General features: G+C 42.2%; 1 protein-coding gene across 1 annotated transcript in view; it reads left to right on the top strand.

Moving 5' to 3' along the window:
* Window positions 1–18,718, top strand: part of Lama2 (laminin subunit alpha 2) — a 602,337-nt gene that overhangs the window by 572,304 nt on the left and 11,315 nt on the right. The window contains exons 54-58 of the mRNA XM_055599236.1: window positions 2,889–3,037; window positions 8,293–8,469; window positions 8,698–8,866; window positions 16,371–16,483; window positions 16,791–16,980. Coding sequence (XP_055455211.1) covers window positions 2,889–3,037; window positions 8,293–8,469; window positions 8,698–8,866; window positions 16,371–16,483; window positions 16,791–16,980 — 798 coding nt within the window. The remainder of the gene's footprint in view (window positions 1–2,888; window positions 3,038–8,292; window positions 8,470–8,697; window positions 8,867–16,370; window positions 16,484–16,790; window positions 16,981–18,718) is intronic.

The raw sequence follows: 18,718 nt of genomic DNA, 5'->3' as shown, positions 1-18,718 counted from the left end.
ATATTATATTATATTATATTATATTATATTATATTATATTATATTATTATAGCTACATAGATTATAGATAGATAGAAGATAGGTAGACAGATAGTAAATAAATAGGTGGTTTTGGTCTTTCTGACCTCCTGGAAAAGATTTAGCAAACAAAACAAGAGTGTAAGTACAATCATATAAATATTAAAACTTTCCATTTATCAAAAAGCACAAAATGCAAGCATTTGTTTGAAAAGATACTGCATATGTAACCTTCAAAAACCTCATAACCACAACGGGAAAGCAGCTTTTAGAAACTAAGATGCAACCAAAACATGTACAATAATGAACATGTCTGAACAGATATCACAGAAGAGAAGGTATGATGCATACAAAAAAAGATTTTAAACATTCAACTTTGAAGTAGAGGAGTGCATTTTCAACCCACAGTATATCCACTGGAATGATAAAACATCATGAAATATGATACAGGTGCTGGCAAGGCCTTTATTAAAGGCAGCTCTTACTGCTGTGGACAGAGGAAGCTGACCCAGTTGCTCTGGTGACTGCTTTGGATCCATTTTATGAGGAGGATCACATGTTTACTCTTCAAGGCAGCAATTCCACCCCATGTACAGGCCCGAACACTGACACAGGCACACAACGAGACAGGTACAAAACTGCCTTCGAGGAACAGTTCTTACTTATACAGAGAAGTTTAAAACGAACTCAGATATGTATCAGCTGAAAAAAAGAGACCAGTAAACTGTATTTTGGCTCAATGGTGTAGTAGCAAGGGATGAAGTACTACTTAAAGGGAGATCAGGGATGAGTGAGAGGAATGAGAAGGAGCAGTGAAGACACCATGATCTCAGCTGTCTCGGTTTCTTTCAGATGAAACATTGAGCGTTTTATTTACAGATACATATGTGAATCCTCAAAAATAATTTTTGAAACTCTGAGATAATAAATCCCATGAGAGCGATTCCTCTGAGAAGCAGAAAGAAGGAACCAGGAAGAAGCTCGTGGGGTCTACAACGCTGGCTTCTTAAGTTGCACGGCAAATTACAACAGATTTGACTTCAGCATAGACGTGTCTTCAGCATTTACATAAATGTATTTATATCAGGTGGAGTACATCAGTTAGAATGAAGCTTTCTCGAGGGACTGGAGAGGTGGCTCAAGGATTAACTATGTTGGCTGTTCTTGCAGAGGAGCCCAGTGATGGTTCACAACCACATGTAACTCTGTTCAGAGGGTCTGATTCCTTCTTCTGGCCTGGACAGGCACCTGAACACATACACAAATATACATAATTTATTTTTCTAAGTCTTCTAAATTCTTTTCTTGAGATATAGAGGAAGAAATGTAATATTTAACATTTCACTGCATGTAATAATCATCGAATAAATATAAAAAAAAGTCCAAATCCTTCATTTTCTAATCCTGAAAAATAAAAATCTTTTCTCTCTTTCGCAAATGATATTTGGAATATTGAGGACCAAACCAAACATTCTAAAATTTTCACCACAGAATGTTTGCTCACTTAGTCACTACCAATAACTAAGTACCTTTCAGCTCCAAATGTCTTAACAATGAATAAATGGTTTAAATCAACAGATTTCAGGTGAGTGCTGAAAACAGAATGTGTTCTTAGTAAAACAATTAACATGAGAAATAGTAAGTACTGGAAGTTCATCAAAAATGGAATTTTAATGCCCCAAGCATTTAATAATAATGAATATCTAGCTTTTAAAAATCACATAACATTTGTTATCTTCAAAAGAAAACGGTGTTTAAGTTGTCCAAGTGTGTTGTGAATCAGCATTGCCTAAATGGATATATTTTATTTGTGAAGGCTAACAGTTGAAATACGCAGAAGGTTATTTGTGATTGTCTTGCCCTAAATGTGTTGGCGAGATCCAATAATGAGCTGAAATAGTTTCTGAGTAAGTAGCTTGTGGTGGCCCCGTAGATGGATGGTGAGGGCTACTCCTGAGCACACTGTGTCCTGGACACGCAGCTGCGTAGATCACCTAGTGCATTATTGAAGGGAATGATGATGACGATGGAAAACATCTTAATCGGTCACGGAGGACAGAGTGAGTGAGCACTGTACAGCAGGTGCCCCGACATCCAGGAGACTGAGCACATGTAACATCCGCTTCTGTTCAAGGACTGCACCCGGGCTCCCTGGAGTTCATAATCCGATATCAAAACCCTGCTGGTTGCTATGGTAACAGCGACAAGAGGAAAGCAGGCATGCTTGTGGATGGAAAATTGTCTTCCTTCTTTCCAAATGTGGGAGGCGAGTTACATGTTTGTGGCAGTGATCTACTCCACCAGCTTGGTGACAAATTAAAGTCTCAACACTCAAATGCCATAAGGTTGAGTCAGACTGAATTTGTAGAAACTAGGTGTTGACACCCTTTGATTCCTGATGAGTCCTGGAAGTTAGAGGACAAAGAGAAGCAGAGCTGTAATGCTGAACATTAGAAACTTGTCAGACAACTAATGTTAGTATATCCACCTGTCCCCTTACGCAACGAGCAAAATGGCAATGGATTTACAAAAAGACATCCCTGCATCCTTATCAACTCTATGTAAGAACCCCTGCTATCCAAGCATGAAGTCCTGAGCGCAAATCCCTAGACTCTGCATTACTAGCCAGATGCGGCAATACGAGAAGCTATAACCCAGCACTATGGGAGGCAGGAAGAGGATTGTTGCTGGGCCTTCGTGGATTCCAGCCTAGCTCCAGGTTCAGTGAGAGAGCCTGTCCGAAGTGAGTAAGACAGAGTGTTAGAGCTGAACCTTACATCCTCCTTGGCTTCTCTACAGCTCTGGCAGATTATCACTAAAGCTGTCACAGCTCCTGTCTAATCTTCTCTACCATTTTTCCCCCCCTGTAGGCCTATTATGCCTTATTCCTCAACAAGGGCCGTCTGGAAGTGCATCTATCCTCAGGGACACGAACAATGAGGAAAATTGTCATCAAACCAGATCCAAACCTGTTTCACGATGGGAGAGAACACTCCGTGCACATGGAAAGAACTAGAGGGTAACTAGGAACAGAGCAGTCGTTGCTACCGTAACTGATGTGAACCCCCTTCGCCAGAACAGCTCTCTGCCTGAACTGCCCCATGGAGACAAACCGCACGCTCCGAATTGTGACAATTCACTGGTGCCCTTGCTTGTATTTTGTGTTTGGGAACCTCAAGGGCCTGAGGAGTTCCACTGTTAATGTTTCCCTTCCATGTGGTTCTTCTCAACACCGTCACACAGTGCATCTTAGGCTAGAGAGGAAAAAAAATCCCTCCTCCTACACTTCACCAACAGTCTCTTCTCTAATAAGGTGATCAGGCTATTTCAGATCGAGCCAGCAGCTTTTGGCTAGTTCATTCTGGTTCCCAACCAATCATGGCAGCTGCTTAGAAACCTGCCACTAAGACTACAGATCAAGACAGTAGCTCTAAGACCTACTGAGCCCCTTAGAGGTGTCTTTCAGCTCTGTGTGTTCCCTGAAAGTGTGCAGGGCCCTGTTGCGGCTTTCTGGGAGAAATGTGTCAATGCAGAAAAGGAGAATGATGGCCATCTGTAACCACTTATAGTGGCCCCTTCTCCACAAATCTGCAAGGTTGATTGTCCTGTGTTCGGAGCTAAGGAATCACCCTTAAGCTTATAAACTGATCCCTCGTTTCAGCACAGTGCTGTGCTTTATTGGGAAAGCCATCTGTGTTGGTCGTCAAAATACTGTGTAACAATTCAGAGAGGAAATTAGTTCAGAAGGACAATGAGAGGAAAAGAAAACAGAAGCCCAGGGACTTGGGGGGCCTCAGACCTCCAGACCAGCAATCCGTTTATTAAACCAAAGGCAGAGAAAAGAACCAGAAATCCAATCTGATGAAACCTGAGAGCATAGAGCACCTGTGAGGGCAGCAATGGTTTGGACAGGGAGCTGTGGTCCGAAGCAGCTGCTGTCATACATCACAAAGGTCTCCATTTTCTGAGTATTCTCTTATATAGGTAACGATTTAGATAAAGCAATCGGGATTCCAGTTTTCTAAGTGAATAAGAAAGCTTTCTTCGGTTTGCTTTACTGTTGTGATATGGAGCATTTGCTTGTGGGCTGAATTAATACTAAGCCTTTGTGTTATGTCTAGACGGAAAGGTTTAGAAACCATAATTAAGAAAAAAAATGAGTGAGCAATATTTAGACAACTCAGAACTTTTATTGATTTAATAGCAAGGTTTCATAGTCAGAGTGTTTGGGGTGTAGGAAGATGAACTATCTTACCTTACTTAAAATTTTGCTGAGTGCTATAAAATACCAATTTTGCACGCCTTTTCCTCTAGGTTTTCGGCCTCTTGCCAAACATTAATCTTTCTCGCTGTGAGAAGAACATTTTTCGGGTCTTTACATCTCAAATGATTTCAATAAACAAATGCAGATTTGGGGGAACATAGGTGACCAAAATTCACCAAAAGTGTGATATTTGCAAGAGAAACAATTTAGCAATTCCAAAGTGTATCACCACGTTGTAGTAAGGTGTCCTTTTAACAGGTGTTTCTTCCAGAAGGGCATTTTATTACGCCAACTTCACAGCTGTTGGCCATCAATCCAGCTTTCATTTGATTAAGCCCTGTATACAATACATCCCTGAAAACTGGTCACTCGGTTAATTAGCCATATAAACAAACAGGTTTGCCATTTACTGTTAATTACGAGATGGCGTGTTAGACATATGACTGTTTGGTGATCTAATTTTTGTGCCAAAACAGGAACTCATTCAGTACTGTGTCCTCGTTGGCACCCTAAGGTCAAAACACAGTCATGGTCTACTCTATAAGCAAGCAAATGAAGCAGGTTAAGCAGGGATCGCTAATGAGCCCACAGATATCATGCCAAGGCACTGTGCTGCTTTCTACCGAAATTCTAAAGAATCCACTGGGCTGAACTCTAGCCCAAGATTGTCTTTTAATCATTCTAAATTGTGTGTGAGAAGTGTATTAATGTTCTTTCATCCCAGATGAGATAATATTACATAATTTGCCTCAAATTGCATAAGAGAAACAGGATCCGGGTTTAAAACTGGTTATAACCAGCCTAAACGCCTCTTCTATGCTCTCTGCTTGGCTTGCTGTTTGTTCTCACCCACTGGGGACTTTAAAGATTTATATTACTATGTATTGAGTATGATGTGCTATTACTAATCTGAAAATACTTGCTTTCTCCCGATGCTTTTCTTCCCCCCAATGCTTTTCATATGCATTGGCTCAATCATTTCTTTCCCTAAACTCCAGAATAATGTGATAACTATAGAAGCACTCTTAAATGATTTGGATTTTTACAAAATTGTGAAACAAATTTTTCAAGACTGACCTTCTTTCTTCTCTCGCTCCTCTTTAGGTCCCATCTTGTTATCTCCTTTTCTACCTCTTTCTTTGAGGGCTGGGAAGAAACTCAATCATTTTCTTATCTGATTTCCCAATACTCCATAACTCCTGCCTTTTGTGACTGCTTGATTTTGATCTTTCCCCTGGAATCTACCTTGGGCACATCACTTCTAATTAGACAAAAACCTTGAAACCCAAAGGTCTGGAATAGGCACTTGGGTGACTGGAACAATGGACTGAGTTTAGTCCGTCTTCTGTGAAAGCACTCATTACACAGTAGCAGAACATGGCTAAAGACCAGGAAGTTAGACATTCAGAAGTAAGGACTGTCATAGCTCAGGATTCAGACACTGCAACCCCAGCCTTGTCTTCCTTAGCATTCAGTAGATGTCAATTAAAAAACAAATCATTTTGGAGCTGGAGAGATGGCTCAGAGGTTAAGAGCACTGACTGCTCTTCCAGAGGTCCTGAGTTCAATTCCCAGCAACCACATGGTGGCTCACAACCATCTATAATGAGATCTGGTGTCCTTTTCTGGTGTGCAGGTGTACATGCAGACAACATTGTATACATAATAAATAAATCTTTAAAAAATCATTTTACATTTTCAAGTAAACTATAAATACTCCTTCTAATGCCTTCCTCTACATACACAATTGCTGATGACTTGGAAAACTATTAGACGCATTTTGCAAATAAGTAAGGAACAGAGTATAAGAAATAAAATGATTATGAGAGCAATTGCTGAAATTATAAACGAATATAATGATAAAGCGACAATCCTAATAGGGATGAGTGTTTATTATAGTGTTTTGCATAAAGTAGCCTACCCATTAAAAGCTATAAATGAGGGGTGGAGAGATGGCACGGTGGTTAAGAGCACATACTTCTCTTGTAGAGGACCAAACATGGTTCCCAGCACTCACATCAAATGGCTCACAACTACCTGTAACTCCAGCTTCACAGCATCCAGCGCCATCTTCGGGGTTCCCTAAGCTCCTGCACTCACACTCACATACACCTACACGGGGACGCACATGCATACCCATAATCAAAAATGAAACAAACCTTTGAAAATCATAAAATCAAAGCAGAATATCACACCAGAATGAATACATTGTTAATGTCCTTATCTTAAAAGGAACTGAATCAATTATTTATATCCAGTGTTTCTTGAACATAAAATGAGAGGAAAATGCCCTTCTTATGTACCACAGCCTCGGGGCAAACTCTTAATTAATGTATTCCACTGTTTGAAGTAAGTGTTTTTAATCTGCATTTTATAAAGGAATAAAATGAAACCGAGAGTGATTAAATAACTGGCCCAAGGTCATGCTGCTAGGAAGACGCATTAATACTGAATTCCAGTCTCGGCCTCCTAGAGGCTCATGCTCCTGCATTGCAGCGTAGTAAGGCCTGCTGTTATGCTACCCAAACACAAGAGCACTGCTGGAGAATCTACCTTAGAGGGGCCCCTCCTTAATAAGATGAGAAAGTTACTCTCATTGGATATGTCTCAGGAGTGGCTCAAAATCCTTGGGAGTGTTGTTCAAAACCGTTGCCGCAGCTGCAGGAAGGCGCTGCTCAGTGAGTCACTCACACCTGGAAAGGAGTGGCTGCCTCAGTTTCGAGAACCACCAACACTCTGAGCAGTGATGCTGAACCTGGCTGGGTTTTGCCAATGTATTATTCCACTTCTCTCTTTAAAGAAAAAAAAAAAAAAAGTTCTCCCCGGTTTCCTTTTGAAATAAAATCTTACCTGTGCCTCTACACACCTTGAACTGTGACATTTCAAGCTATGACAGTTTATTTTGTTCTTTTTTTTTTTAATGTTGGAATTAAACCAAAGTGGATCCACTGTTCAGTTCCAAGTCCTAACATGTCTTAATTTATTATTTTCAGCTTTCTCCCTTTGATCTCCTTCCCTCCCCCCTCCACCGTTGTTAACAAAAGTCAATTAATAATGGCGTGCACTTAGGTCTCAGCTTCAGATAAGAACCAAGTTCTCGGTAATCCATTTACAATCCCTCCACCATGATGGGCAGAGCTGTGGTCACTGTTGGGACCAAGCTCAAAACCTGCTTGTTAACAGAGAAAAAGAGAAAATGTCTTTGGTTGTTTTCATCATTAGAACTCCGTTTCTTGGTTCTTTGCCTTTGGATCCAAAGATTGTTGTGAATAAGTAGTGTGCGGTTCTCAATTAGTAGTGTGTGAGTAATCACTCATAAGCAAATTAGGGAAATTAATGAAACAGCCACTGAGGAAAATCACTGCAAGGAACAATTAGCTTGGTGTTCTGGCCTGCCTCTTCTATTCAAAAGCCAGCAGCGACATTCCTTAGAAAATGTACTGTGTTTGCTGTTGATTCCTGCAGTCTAAGCTCTCAGGAGGATGGTTTGTCCCCAAGCAAGAAGATAATAGCTAGCTCAAACCAAGACACAAAGAGCCAAGTAAAATGCAACCCCACACTGTGCCAAGCTTCACAGATCCTTATCGGATTAGACACTGCTGCCAAGCCTGCAGCCTCTGTTCTTACAGAAAGTGTGTTGGCCTGCAAACCTCTGTTGCCACCTGCATCAGAGACGCAGGATGCAGCTGAGCAGTTGCTGAGTTAATGAGCAAGGTTGAGACCAAGTCCTTGGTGTTTGTTAGTTGCTTGGTGTAGAGGTCCTAATCATCCAATCTGGGCTGTCTTGAGAGCTATGAGAGGTCAGAGTGCATGGAACATGCCTGTAAAATTCTACCTGTCAACAGGCTGAGAGAGATCATGAGTTCAAAGCCAGCTTAAGTTACAGAGCTAGACCTCTTCTCAACGGCACCATAACAGAAAAATAAATTCTGGGAAGCAGAGAGGGAGGGGTGACTGGAAAGTCGTTTCTAACTGTACTGACTATCTGTTGCCCTTAAATGCTCTATCAGCATCTTCACTGTCCAAGTCGATGAAGACAGAAGACATATGCAAAACCTGACAACAGAACAGCCTATTGAAGTGAAAAAGCTCTTTGTTGGGGGCGTTCCTCCTGAGTTTCAGCCCTCCCCACTCCGGAATATCCCTGCTTTTGAAGGCTGCGTGTGGAATCTTGTTATTAACTCTGTGTAAGTAACTCTCAATCCTGAAGCCTGTTTGCTTTCTCCTTTAATATGAGGGTCACTGTAGTGCCCATGTTATCTGAAACCATCCTAAGGAAGAGGCTATGAAGAGCTTTCATTTAGACCTGGAACGCTACCCTGACCATTTCAAGGCAGAGTTGGGAATGGTTTAATTGTTAAGAAAGAAGACGGGGAAAAATAAGGTAAACTTTCATTTTGATTGTATTTCATTAGCCCCATGGACTTTGCACGGCCTGTAGCCTTCAAACATGCTGACATTGGCCGCTGCGCCTATCAGAAGCCCCGGGAAGATGAAGATGATACCATTCCAGCTGAAGTCACTGTCCAGCCTCAGCCAGTGCCTGTCCCTGCCTTCCCTTCACCTGCCCCCACCGTGGTACATGTAAGTGTTCACAGAAACACTGCTTCGGAACTTTCTGTTTTGAGTCATTTTCAGAAGGGAGGTTGTTCAAGGTATCTAGTGGACTCTGCCACTAGCACTAGGGTACCTGAAACCTGTCTATAAAAACCCAACATCCTCCTGTCTTCTTTGGGTTGCTTGTATTTTCACATCTAGCCCTTTAATTTTGATGTTCACAACCTAGAACCAATTTTTCTGTTGAAAAACTGAAGAGGACAGAAATTTTCAGAGTCCAGATTCAAAGCCACTTCTAACACCCATAGACAGAGACAATTGTGTCTGTGTTCAGACCCCTCTGAACTTTACACATACAGCTCATATACACATACACCTCATCCTTTTAAAAATTGGTACTATAATCAGAACGGTTTATAAATAAATGTGTGTGTGTGTGTGTGTGTGTGTGTGTGTGTGACATGATTTTTCTATTACACACACACACAGAGGGAGTCAGACAGAATACACCACAGTACGAGAGGTGGGATATCCTTGGCGAGAACCTTGATCTAGTCAGCCAGCCTGTGCCCCTATCCCAGAGCTGAGTGAATGTGGGGAAGCTACTTAGCCTCCTCATTTTACAAGATAGGATATTAACAGTCCAGCTGTCCAACCTCATCAGAATTTTGAAAGATAGTTTCTAAATGCCTGAAATAAACTGAGGGTATACTAATGGTTGTATTTGCCGTTGTCAGGGACTTAGTATGTGCCCGCCTCTAGCCAAACACGATGTACCCAATGTGATGTGTAGTCCTCATAACAACTCTCTGAAACTCAAATTGACATCTCATTTCCAGTAGACTGGATAAGAATTTGCTATCTGAACATAACTCACAAGTTAACTCAAACAAGTGTCGGGGATTTTAACCAAGTAGGCCAGACTCTAAAATCTGGCTTTTAGGATTCATTGTTCTTGGACTAGCCCACTGAGGTTGCTGATGGGGTTTCTAGCTTTCATTATTAGAAATTATAAGCAACCGAGTAGACCTGAGGCTTGAAGTTTTTCATTGTTGCTCATTGTTAGATGTCCAGTTGGAAACCACAAAGCCAACAGATAGGTACAGCTAAGGTTCTAACACGTGTCAGAACTTTTCTAGAAGTTACTAGAGCGTCCATTCTCACCATAACATCAGAGAAGGCCCATCTTGCTGCACTCAAGAGCATACACATCAATCACAATTATGATCCATTGCTAATAATGGTTGCGGCACTTCTAGTCTTGAGTAAAGATTTTGAAAACACTCAAACACAGCATTCCACCCTTTAGCTTATTTAACTGTTCCTTGTCACTGGAAATACTTATTACCTGGGAGGCTAAATAACCATCATCCAGAAAAACTGATTATTTACTGCAATCAACATTTAAGCCTCTGGAAAAAAAAAATGAGTCTTCTAGTAGTACAGTTGCCACGGTAAAATTATAATAATGACTATATTATGATCAATATTCTTATGATAATATAATTATCAAAGGGTATGGTATATGTGGAACTTTAAAAATTGAGAGTTCATTCTTAGAAGATATTATTTTATTTTCATTTATGTATATTTTTAGAAGCAATGTTTTCCCAGACTTTACAAAAAGAAATACTTAGGGTCACCGATTACCAACTGGAAGGCCGTGGTCAAGTGGGGTGATTTCCCCTGGGGTACCACTGAGACATGCTACATAGATGCTTCCAACAAATGCATCAACTGGTTGACTCCTAATTAGTAACCGTGTTTGGTCAAGCAAGACTTTTGGATCATCTCGTCGATCTTCATCTCTCTGTGTTGGTTTGTTTGAGGCAAAGGTAGAGAAGCTCATTGGTGGTCTCTACAGAGCCCCTCATTCTTCCTTGTGTAATAGGTAGGCATGTCGGTGGTTAATGCATCACCAGCCATCCAAAGTTAGAGTTCCCCGCGTTGATCTCATCTGACAGTGCCGGAACTTGGCATCTCCTGCTTCTCTGGCTGTACACCCACTCAGGTCCAGCATACTATTCACAGTCTACAAACTTCTCTTTAAGGGATCCCTCAAGCACATCGCCCTTGTTTCTGAAGAACGCAGTTTTCAGAAATGTGGATATTTCTACAAATGAGTTTTCTTATTCTAATTCTGGTTTGCATTTTTCTCTTAGCAAAATGGTTTAACCTTTTCAAAACTGCACCATTGCACTTAGAAGGCAAGACTGATGCCAAAGACTTGAAAAAAGAGGCTCAACTGAGTCCCAGGTGGTGGTGGTGGGGCATGCCTTTAATCCCAGCACTCAGGAGGCAGAGGCAGGAGGAGCTTTTGTGAGTTTGAGGCCAGTCTGGTCTACAGAGTAATTCCAGGGCAGTCAAGGCTACACAGAGAAACCCTGTCTTGAAAGAAAGAAAGAAAGAAAGAAAGAAAGAAAGAAAGAAAGAAAGAGAGAGAGAGAGAGAGAGGGAGGGAGGGAGGGAGGGAGGGAGGGAGGAAGGAAGGAAGGAAGGAAGGAAGGAAGGAAGGAAGGAAGGAAGGAAGGAAGGAAGGAAGAAAGAAAGAATGAATGAATGAATTTAATCATGGGGAGAAAAGATCTTGAAAGTCCCAACTCTTATAAATTTGTTTTAAGTGTGCATGAGTAGTTGCCTGCATGTATGTGTCTTCACCTCACGATGTGCACAAAGCTCAAAAGAAGGGGCTAGATCCTTTAGAGGATGGCTGTGAGCCACATCATGGGTGCTGGGAACTGCACACAGCTTCTGCTACAAGGATAACAAGTGTTCTTAACTTCTAATTCGTCTCCCCAGCATAGAAATCCTAACTCGTAAGTGACCCCATGAGAGAAGTTACGCCGTGGACTCAGACTGTATGCACAAGTAATAAGGAACTGAACCTACCTGCTAGTTCCTCTCTTGTACGCTGTACGCATTTGTAACTGTGGGGTCAGAGCTGTAGCTTTAGGACCTTCTGAGTTCATGATTTTGTTTTGTTTTGTTTTAAGTCAGAGTCTCATTTTGTAGACCAGGCTGGCTTCAAACTTACAGGCGATCCACCCGCCTCCACCTCCCCAGTGTTGGAAATAGAGGCTTGCACCACCACACCAAGCAGAATTGTTTTAGAGGTTCAGCTCTTACTTCTTAGGGTACATACTATCTATTTTAATTTGATTTATTTTTCAGTTTTGGAAAATAAAAAGTCTTCTTAGAAGTGACTAATAACTAACAAACTGGTAATTTACTGTATGCAGTGTGCTTATTGAGAGCTCAGGAAATGTGAGATTGATGTCATCATGGCTAACCGGGAAGGAGCAGGAAGGAAAGGAGAGACCACCTGTCTTTGCTTGTGACCTATGCTCCTGGTGTCCCCTTGTGTGGATGTCTGTTGACAGTGAGGACAACTGGCTTTGAAAATCATTAGGTGTGGAATTACATACTGTCCATAGCATAGCTAGCACGCCGTCTAGCCTGTGGTAACACCCCTTCCTGCTGTTAATCCTTCTGTATGGATGAGGTGGGGTAGTCTTTCACACTTGCAGGGTGAATACACTTGCTGGGAGCCCTCAGATAGTGAAGAGAACCAGAGCCCTCAGATACTGAAAAGTGTTCTATTTGTAAGCAATTTCAAATGAAAGTATGAAATGCTTCTTAGAACCTGTTTCTCAACTATTCTGAGTTTAGATTTTTAAAAACCCTGCAGGTTAATCTTGGAGATGGAAACTGCTACCTCCAAGTCCCATATTTCCTGACAGGAATCACTGCCCTGCTCACCCATCTTTATCTTCCTTACACCCTTTATCCCTAACTTTGCCAGCATCTCAGAGTGAAAAGAAAACATTTTCTTTGCTTCAGGCTAATTGAAAAGTTATCCTGGGAAATCCCTGCCCAGTGAAATGGATATATCAATCCTGTGGTTAGTATGTGGTCAGCCATTCTAGATGTGACAGTATTTCCTGCGTGTTATCTCATTTCGCAGAGCTGGAGTCTAGCAGCTTTTTGTACTGTCTCTCTGATTATTTAGAGCTCTAACATCTGGAGAGAAAGACATTCCTGCATGTTATGCTTGTGGATAGTCCTCATGCAGAGTGATGAGGATAGGGTGGATATTCATCTGGGCTTACCAATACAGAAATGGAATGATGTGCTCAAATGGGACAAGCGTCTGCAGTGTTGACTCCCAGCTTTGCTGAGAAGCATGGCCCAATGGGAATCGACAGACCACAGGATGGCTGGATTTTTTTTTATTCAAATCTTGCTGGAAATTTGAATGTAGCACTTTCAAATTCTGGTAGAAATGAAGAGTTGTGCTATGGTCTCTTTGGGAATCAAAGAGAAAGGAGCTGAAAATGAAAAAAACAAAACAAAAACAAAAACAAAACCAGAGCAATAGAGAGTTATTCTTATAGCAACATCATTCCCAGCACTTGAAAAGCTATGCACAGTGAAAGCCATGGGATAGATCAATTGGGCGCTGACATGTATTTAAAGGGAAAATGCACATTCCCCACACTCCAGGTGGAACCTGTCTTTTAAGACTTATCACTGGAGAGTCCTAGCTCCCACCAAAGAACTCACATACAGGGAGTTTGCATAACTCAGCGTCTCAGCAAACACAGCCGCAGGCATTGTATACGTCAGGACAATGAGGTCAGTGCTGTAAAAGCACCTAGTTAGAATTCATGCACGAAGATCACCAAAAGCAGCCTCCAATGGGATTTTAGCCCACACTTATTAGTGGGATCATTGACTCATGAAGGAAGAAAATTACACAATTTTTAGAATGAGTCATCATCCAGTGCCCATTTTGATAAACACAGTTAAAATCTCTGCTCTCTGGCTATCTAAACTCAAAGTCCACTTAGCAAGCAACCATGCGCTGCCTTGAATTCAATAACTTAAATCCAAGTGTCAGCCCTGCACCGGGAATTGGAAATGACCACTGCTTTCTCCTCAAGTTTTAACATATGGAGAAGTTTGTCTAGATGACATACCTTGTGACTGTGGCTCCAGGAGGCATGGCTTCCTTCAGAAGCCTTTTAAGCCACTTCAGGCCCTCAGCAACAAAGACACTGCTCCGCTGGGCTCCCCACATCCCTGGGTGCCTGAGAACTGTCACCTGTAAAACAGAGAGACAAATCTGTCTTTCATCACCTTTCCCTAGTGTGTTACATGTAGTATGAAGCATCGCCACCAGGTGGCAGAAGTGTAACATGTTGAGATTGGTGAGCCAGTGGGGCCGATTCGGTGGGGTTTTTTGTTGTTGTCCTGTTTTGTTTTGTTTTGTTTTTTCTATTATTGCGGTTGTTGTTTTTAGCACTGGTCACAGACTGTTGTTTCTGAAACACAGAGAAAGACTTTTCTTGGGCCCTTACAGCACACTGCTCTTACCTAGGTGACTGTGCTATACGAGGACCGAAGAGTCCAAGGACCTGGACTAAATCCTCTCTCTCCCAACTTAACATGTTCCTGAAATGACTTTCTAGAAAAATCTGACATGTTCAAGGTGGGGGAGACCACTGCTCAACTGGGGACGTTCCATACCTGTTCGATTTTGCAGCAAGCCAAGTCACGGCGTTTAGTTAGCACAGGGCATTCAAAGACAAAAGCTGCCCCAAACAGAGCACCCATAAAATACCCAGTCCTTAAGACTGCCATCCTGACCCCTGTAACAGTCATATCAGAGCACGGCTTACATTAGAACAATGTTCAATGTTCACGTGTTATTTGGCGAGAGGCTGAGCAGCTGCAGCAGTTCTGACAGCAACTTTAACTGCTGGTTAATTAAAGTGCTTTAACTTCAGGCTGCACATTGTTGGTCCCTAAATCCTTGGAATCCATTGACATTTGCAACGTCTGTTTTCAGACCTAAAGGTTTAGAGGTAAGTTTTGGTGGAATTCTATTCCCAAGAACTCACAACACAGAATTCTCTCTAAGAATACTAAGAATTCTCTCTGAGAATTCTCTAAGAGAATTCTGAGGAAGGCTACATATATACTCTGATATTTGCTGAGAAGGTCCTCTGTGCAGGAAATACTCGGAAAGCCTGATAAATGATTTTTGTTCCATTAATACCCTTTGAGGGCCAGGACATTAAACCACTGAAGGCTTTGCATTTGGGCTTTCTTTGTTAGACATGCAATAGGGAAGGTTGCGAATAGAATCATCCTGCCCTGCCCACTGAGTTTTTGCATAGATGTATGAATTTCAGCCAGTCTTCTTTTTGTAACTGACCCTCTCCTAGGAGGCAAGAAAGGAACTACCCCCCATCAAGACCAATTTTATAGCTTTCTAAAATTCTAAAATTTTATAGCTTTCTAAACTTTTAAGCCCTCTTACCTGCTGTGGCATAATGTTGCCTTTGACCAAGCTCAAGAGAAAAGAGAATAAGGCTTTTCCTCACATAAAGATGTCCTGGGTGCTGATGAGTCATGTCTGAGGTGCTCTGTTGGAGAGCACTCCTCATCAAAAGCTTGCCCTGGGCGGTTTGGGAGGACCTGCTTGGTCAGCAGTGGCTGGGGCTGCCGCCCTTTCAAAGCTATTAAATTCAGATCTGAGAAGCAGATGTGTTTGAGCAAGGGTGCATGTTATTCTTATAAATTGTCACATACCCTGTGTTTTAAAAGATCTCATCAGCCACTGTTCATCACGCTACCCTGTGAAATCAGAGAGCTAGAAGGAGGCTGGTGGCTTTGTCATTTGGGGAGCCTTATTTCCCGAGCTGTGTATTATAGTCCAAGTCGCCCGGATGAGTTATGTGATTGTAAGGCCCTGTGAAAAAGGAAAGCACGAGGCCCCTTCATCAAAAAATACTACAAATTTCCAGGTGACGACAGCATAGCATTGAAGCTAGTGACTGCACATGAACGTCCCTCTCACGCACCCTAGGAAGCTGAGCTTTGAACAGCAGCAGTGGAAATGCTGTATGGTGTGTTGCATTAAAAAAAAAAAAAAATCCACACGTGCTGGTTGCCTAGCAACTGGCTAAGGCCCTGAATGGGCTGACTTGCAGGTTTAGATACAACATCTTGAAATTCTGAATTTACGGCAACCTTCTAGTAGACTGATAATTTCCAAAGGGGGAAAATACTAGAGTGGGAAATGGAAATGGGGAGAGCAAGTCGGAAAACATTTTCCTACTCTTACAATCCAAGTAGCTAGCCCATAATTCTCCCTATTCCATCTTCTAAGAAAAAACTCCTCATCGGTGGAGTAAATGGGAAAAAGAAATTGCAATTTTCCTGGAAATATAAACAATGTTTCCCTAGAGAGGAAGGAAAAGATGAAAGCGTCCACACATGTTTTTCACACATTCCTTCAGCAATTCAGGGATGTGGCTGAGGAAAACTAGTTTGGATTCACAGAGCACCTCCTAAGCACCTATTATGCTGCAGATTGCAGAGATGAGTAAGAGGTAGGTTTCAGTCTTGGGGAATTCTGCATTGTTCAAGGTCAGGAGGAGAACAGAAGAAACTTTCAGACAGCAGCACATTCGCCTCCGGACGGATAGCCATGATCTCATCTCCTGTCCTCGGTCTTTCTCAGGGTCCTTGTGTGGCGGAATCAGAACCAGCTCTTCTGACAGGGGCCAAGCAGTTCGGGCTTTCCAAAAACAGCCACCTTGCTATTGCCTTTGATGACACCAAAGTTAAAAACCGGTATGTATAGTTCTACAGCGTGGCACAGGAACTGTTCTTCAAAGCCAGGAAATATCACCATCAGTCGAGTTTAATCAGCTACATGTAAAATTCCTAGTGTCGGAGGTTTGTTTGCTTTTAATCCGCCAAGTAACATAGAAAATAGAATTTTGTTTGCCGTGGACTCACTCAAGGGCAAGCGATTCCTAACCCCAGGAAGCCCCCGTTACGGATTTTACATCCTTTATCAACGCACGCTCCTTGTTTCAGACCGCTTCTTAGCCTAACCGGGCTCTAAGTTCTCTCTTTCCACAATCGTGTTCCACAGCCTCACCATCGAGTTGGAGGTGCGAACAGAAGCGGAGTCGGGCTTGCTCTTTTACATGGCACGGATCAACCACGCTGATTTTGCCACCGTTCAGCTGAGAAACGGATTCCCCTACTTCAGTTACGACTTGGGGAGTGGTGACACGAACACCATGATCCCCACCCGAATCAATGACGGCCAGTGGCACAAGGTAACAGTCCCCGGGGTGTGGGTGGTGTTGTAAGAGACAGCCAAGGGCCTTCCCCTGCCAGGAGCGTTTTGCCAGTGCCCACCCTTTACTTGAGAGTTACAAACCGTGGCAGAGACTGGACAAATGGCCAGTGCTGTGTGCAAAGGCCACAGCCTTGAGAACGTGTCTAGACCAGAGTAGGTTTCTGACTCACCACTTACAGGCGCATTATGAGACCTCAGAATCTTGCCACCGTTATGTAACTGCGGTTCCCTCGTAACTGTCCACAAACCAGGGCCAGGCCATTGAGAATGGTTCCATTGGTTTAAGAGAGAGGGAGAGGAAAACACAGTGCATTCATCATGGTGCTTTTTTGTATCCAGCTTAGAGAAATAATGTTTGTTCCAAGACTATGCATTCCTCTCAGGGAAATAAATACACCCCAAAGTCAACATTGCAAACACTAAGATGGGGCCTAAGACTTATCCCTATCCCTAGCACATACTGATCTGCAAATCAGGAGACTGGAAATCTCTGCCACACCAAGTTTAAGGGGCTCCGAGGTACCATTTCCACCAACAGTCATCTGCAACAACTTTAAACATTGGCCTCACACCCAGGAACTGGTGCTCTTTTGGGCACAGAAGGCTCATTTGCCAACTTGCCCTCTTTGGCATGACTACAAGTAGATAATATGTGGCCTGATTAAAAGAAAATCTCAGATTTTTGTCTCCACACCTGTGATAGGCTATTAACTACAGTTTCCCCAGGTAGACCAATAAAATGTTTAATTTTCAGAGTACAATATTATTATATGTTGGATTTGATGTATTAACCTGCTTTGGCTTGTTATGTCCGAGAGAAAGCCAAAGAATTGGGAGAAAATAGAATTACAATACAAACCGCAAGTCAATCAGTTTTTTACCCTGGAAGTAAGATATGAGATCTTTTTCTCTTGGGACCTTGGAAGCAGCAAGAGTGGCTCCTAGCCAGAGAGATTTTTGTCAAGGCTTCTGCTGTTCTTTGGCTAATGGAGAATAAACACTATTCTATTCCCCACCAAGTTGAGATTAGGAAAGGCAGTTTATGCAGGGTAATTAGTCTTAGTAGTAAGGGCAGATTTAATTTGTAAAAGTTTGAAAAAAGAACAAAACTTCCTAAATTAGAATGGATGTGTTTAAAATGTGATGCTGTGCTGTTCGAATACTGCCCTAACTCGTTTTTACAGCAAGGTTGTGCCTCAGCATTTAAAGGCCACCGTGGTCCCGAGGCTATACACAGACTCACCAGGCCTCACACTCCTCCCCTTCTTCATTCTCTCCTGATTCAGCAGGTCTTCAATTTAGATCTCCCCCCCTCCCCCGACTTTAGAGTAATCAACTGCTACAAGAATGGCTCGGCCCCTCCCCCGCCCTGATCTTCCTTCCTGGAATTTTGCACAAGGAGGGCTAATTAATATGCATACCTGAAGTTGTATTAGGATTCCAGGCTTAGCGCATTTGAATCAAAACACTACTAAGGGTAGACATGGAAGCCTAGCAATGAGGCACAGTTATCACACTACTACCAGGGAGGCTGGGCAGCAGGATCTTGAGTTGAGAGCCAACATAGGCTATATAATGAGAGCTTCTTTCAATAACTGTGGTAATAATAAAGACATGAATTTTACAGCTCTCTCAGTGCAAGACAGATTACTTATGGCACAGCTACCAATAGAATATATATATATATATATATATATATATATATATATATATAT

The sequence above is a fragment of the Psammomys obesus genome, unplaced genomic scaffold, assembly GCF_907164565.1.
Source record: "Psammomys obesus unplaced genomic scaffold, mPsaObe1.curated_primary_1811, whole genome shotgun sequence".
In the NCBI taxonomy this organism is placed as follows: Eukaryota; Metazoa; Chordata; class Mammalia; order Rodentia; family Muridae; genus Psammomys; species Psammomys obesus.
Note: the sequence above shows the minus strand (reverse complement) of the source record. Positions and strands in the feature narration are given on the sequence as shown.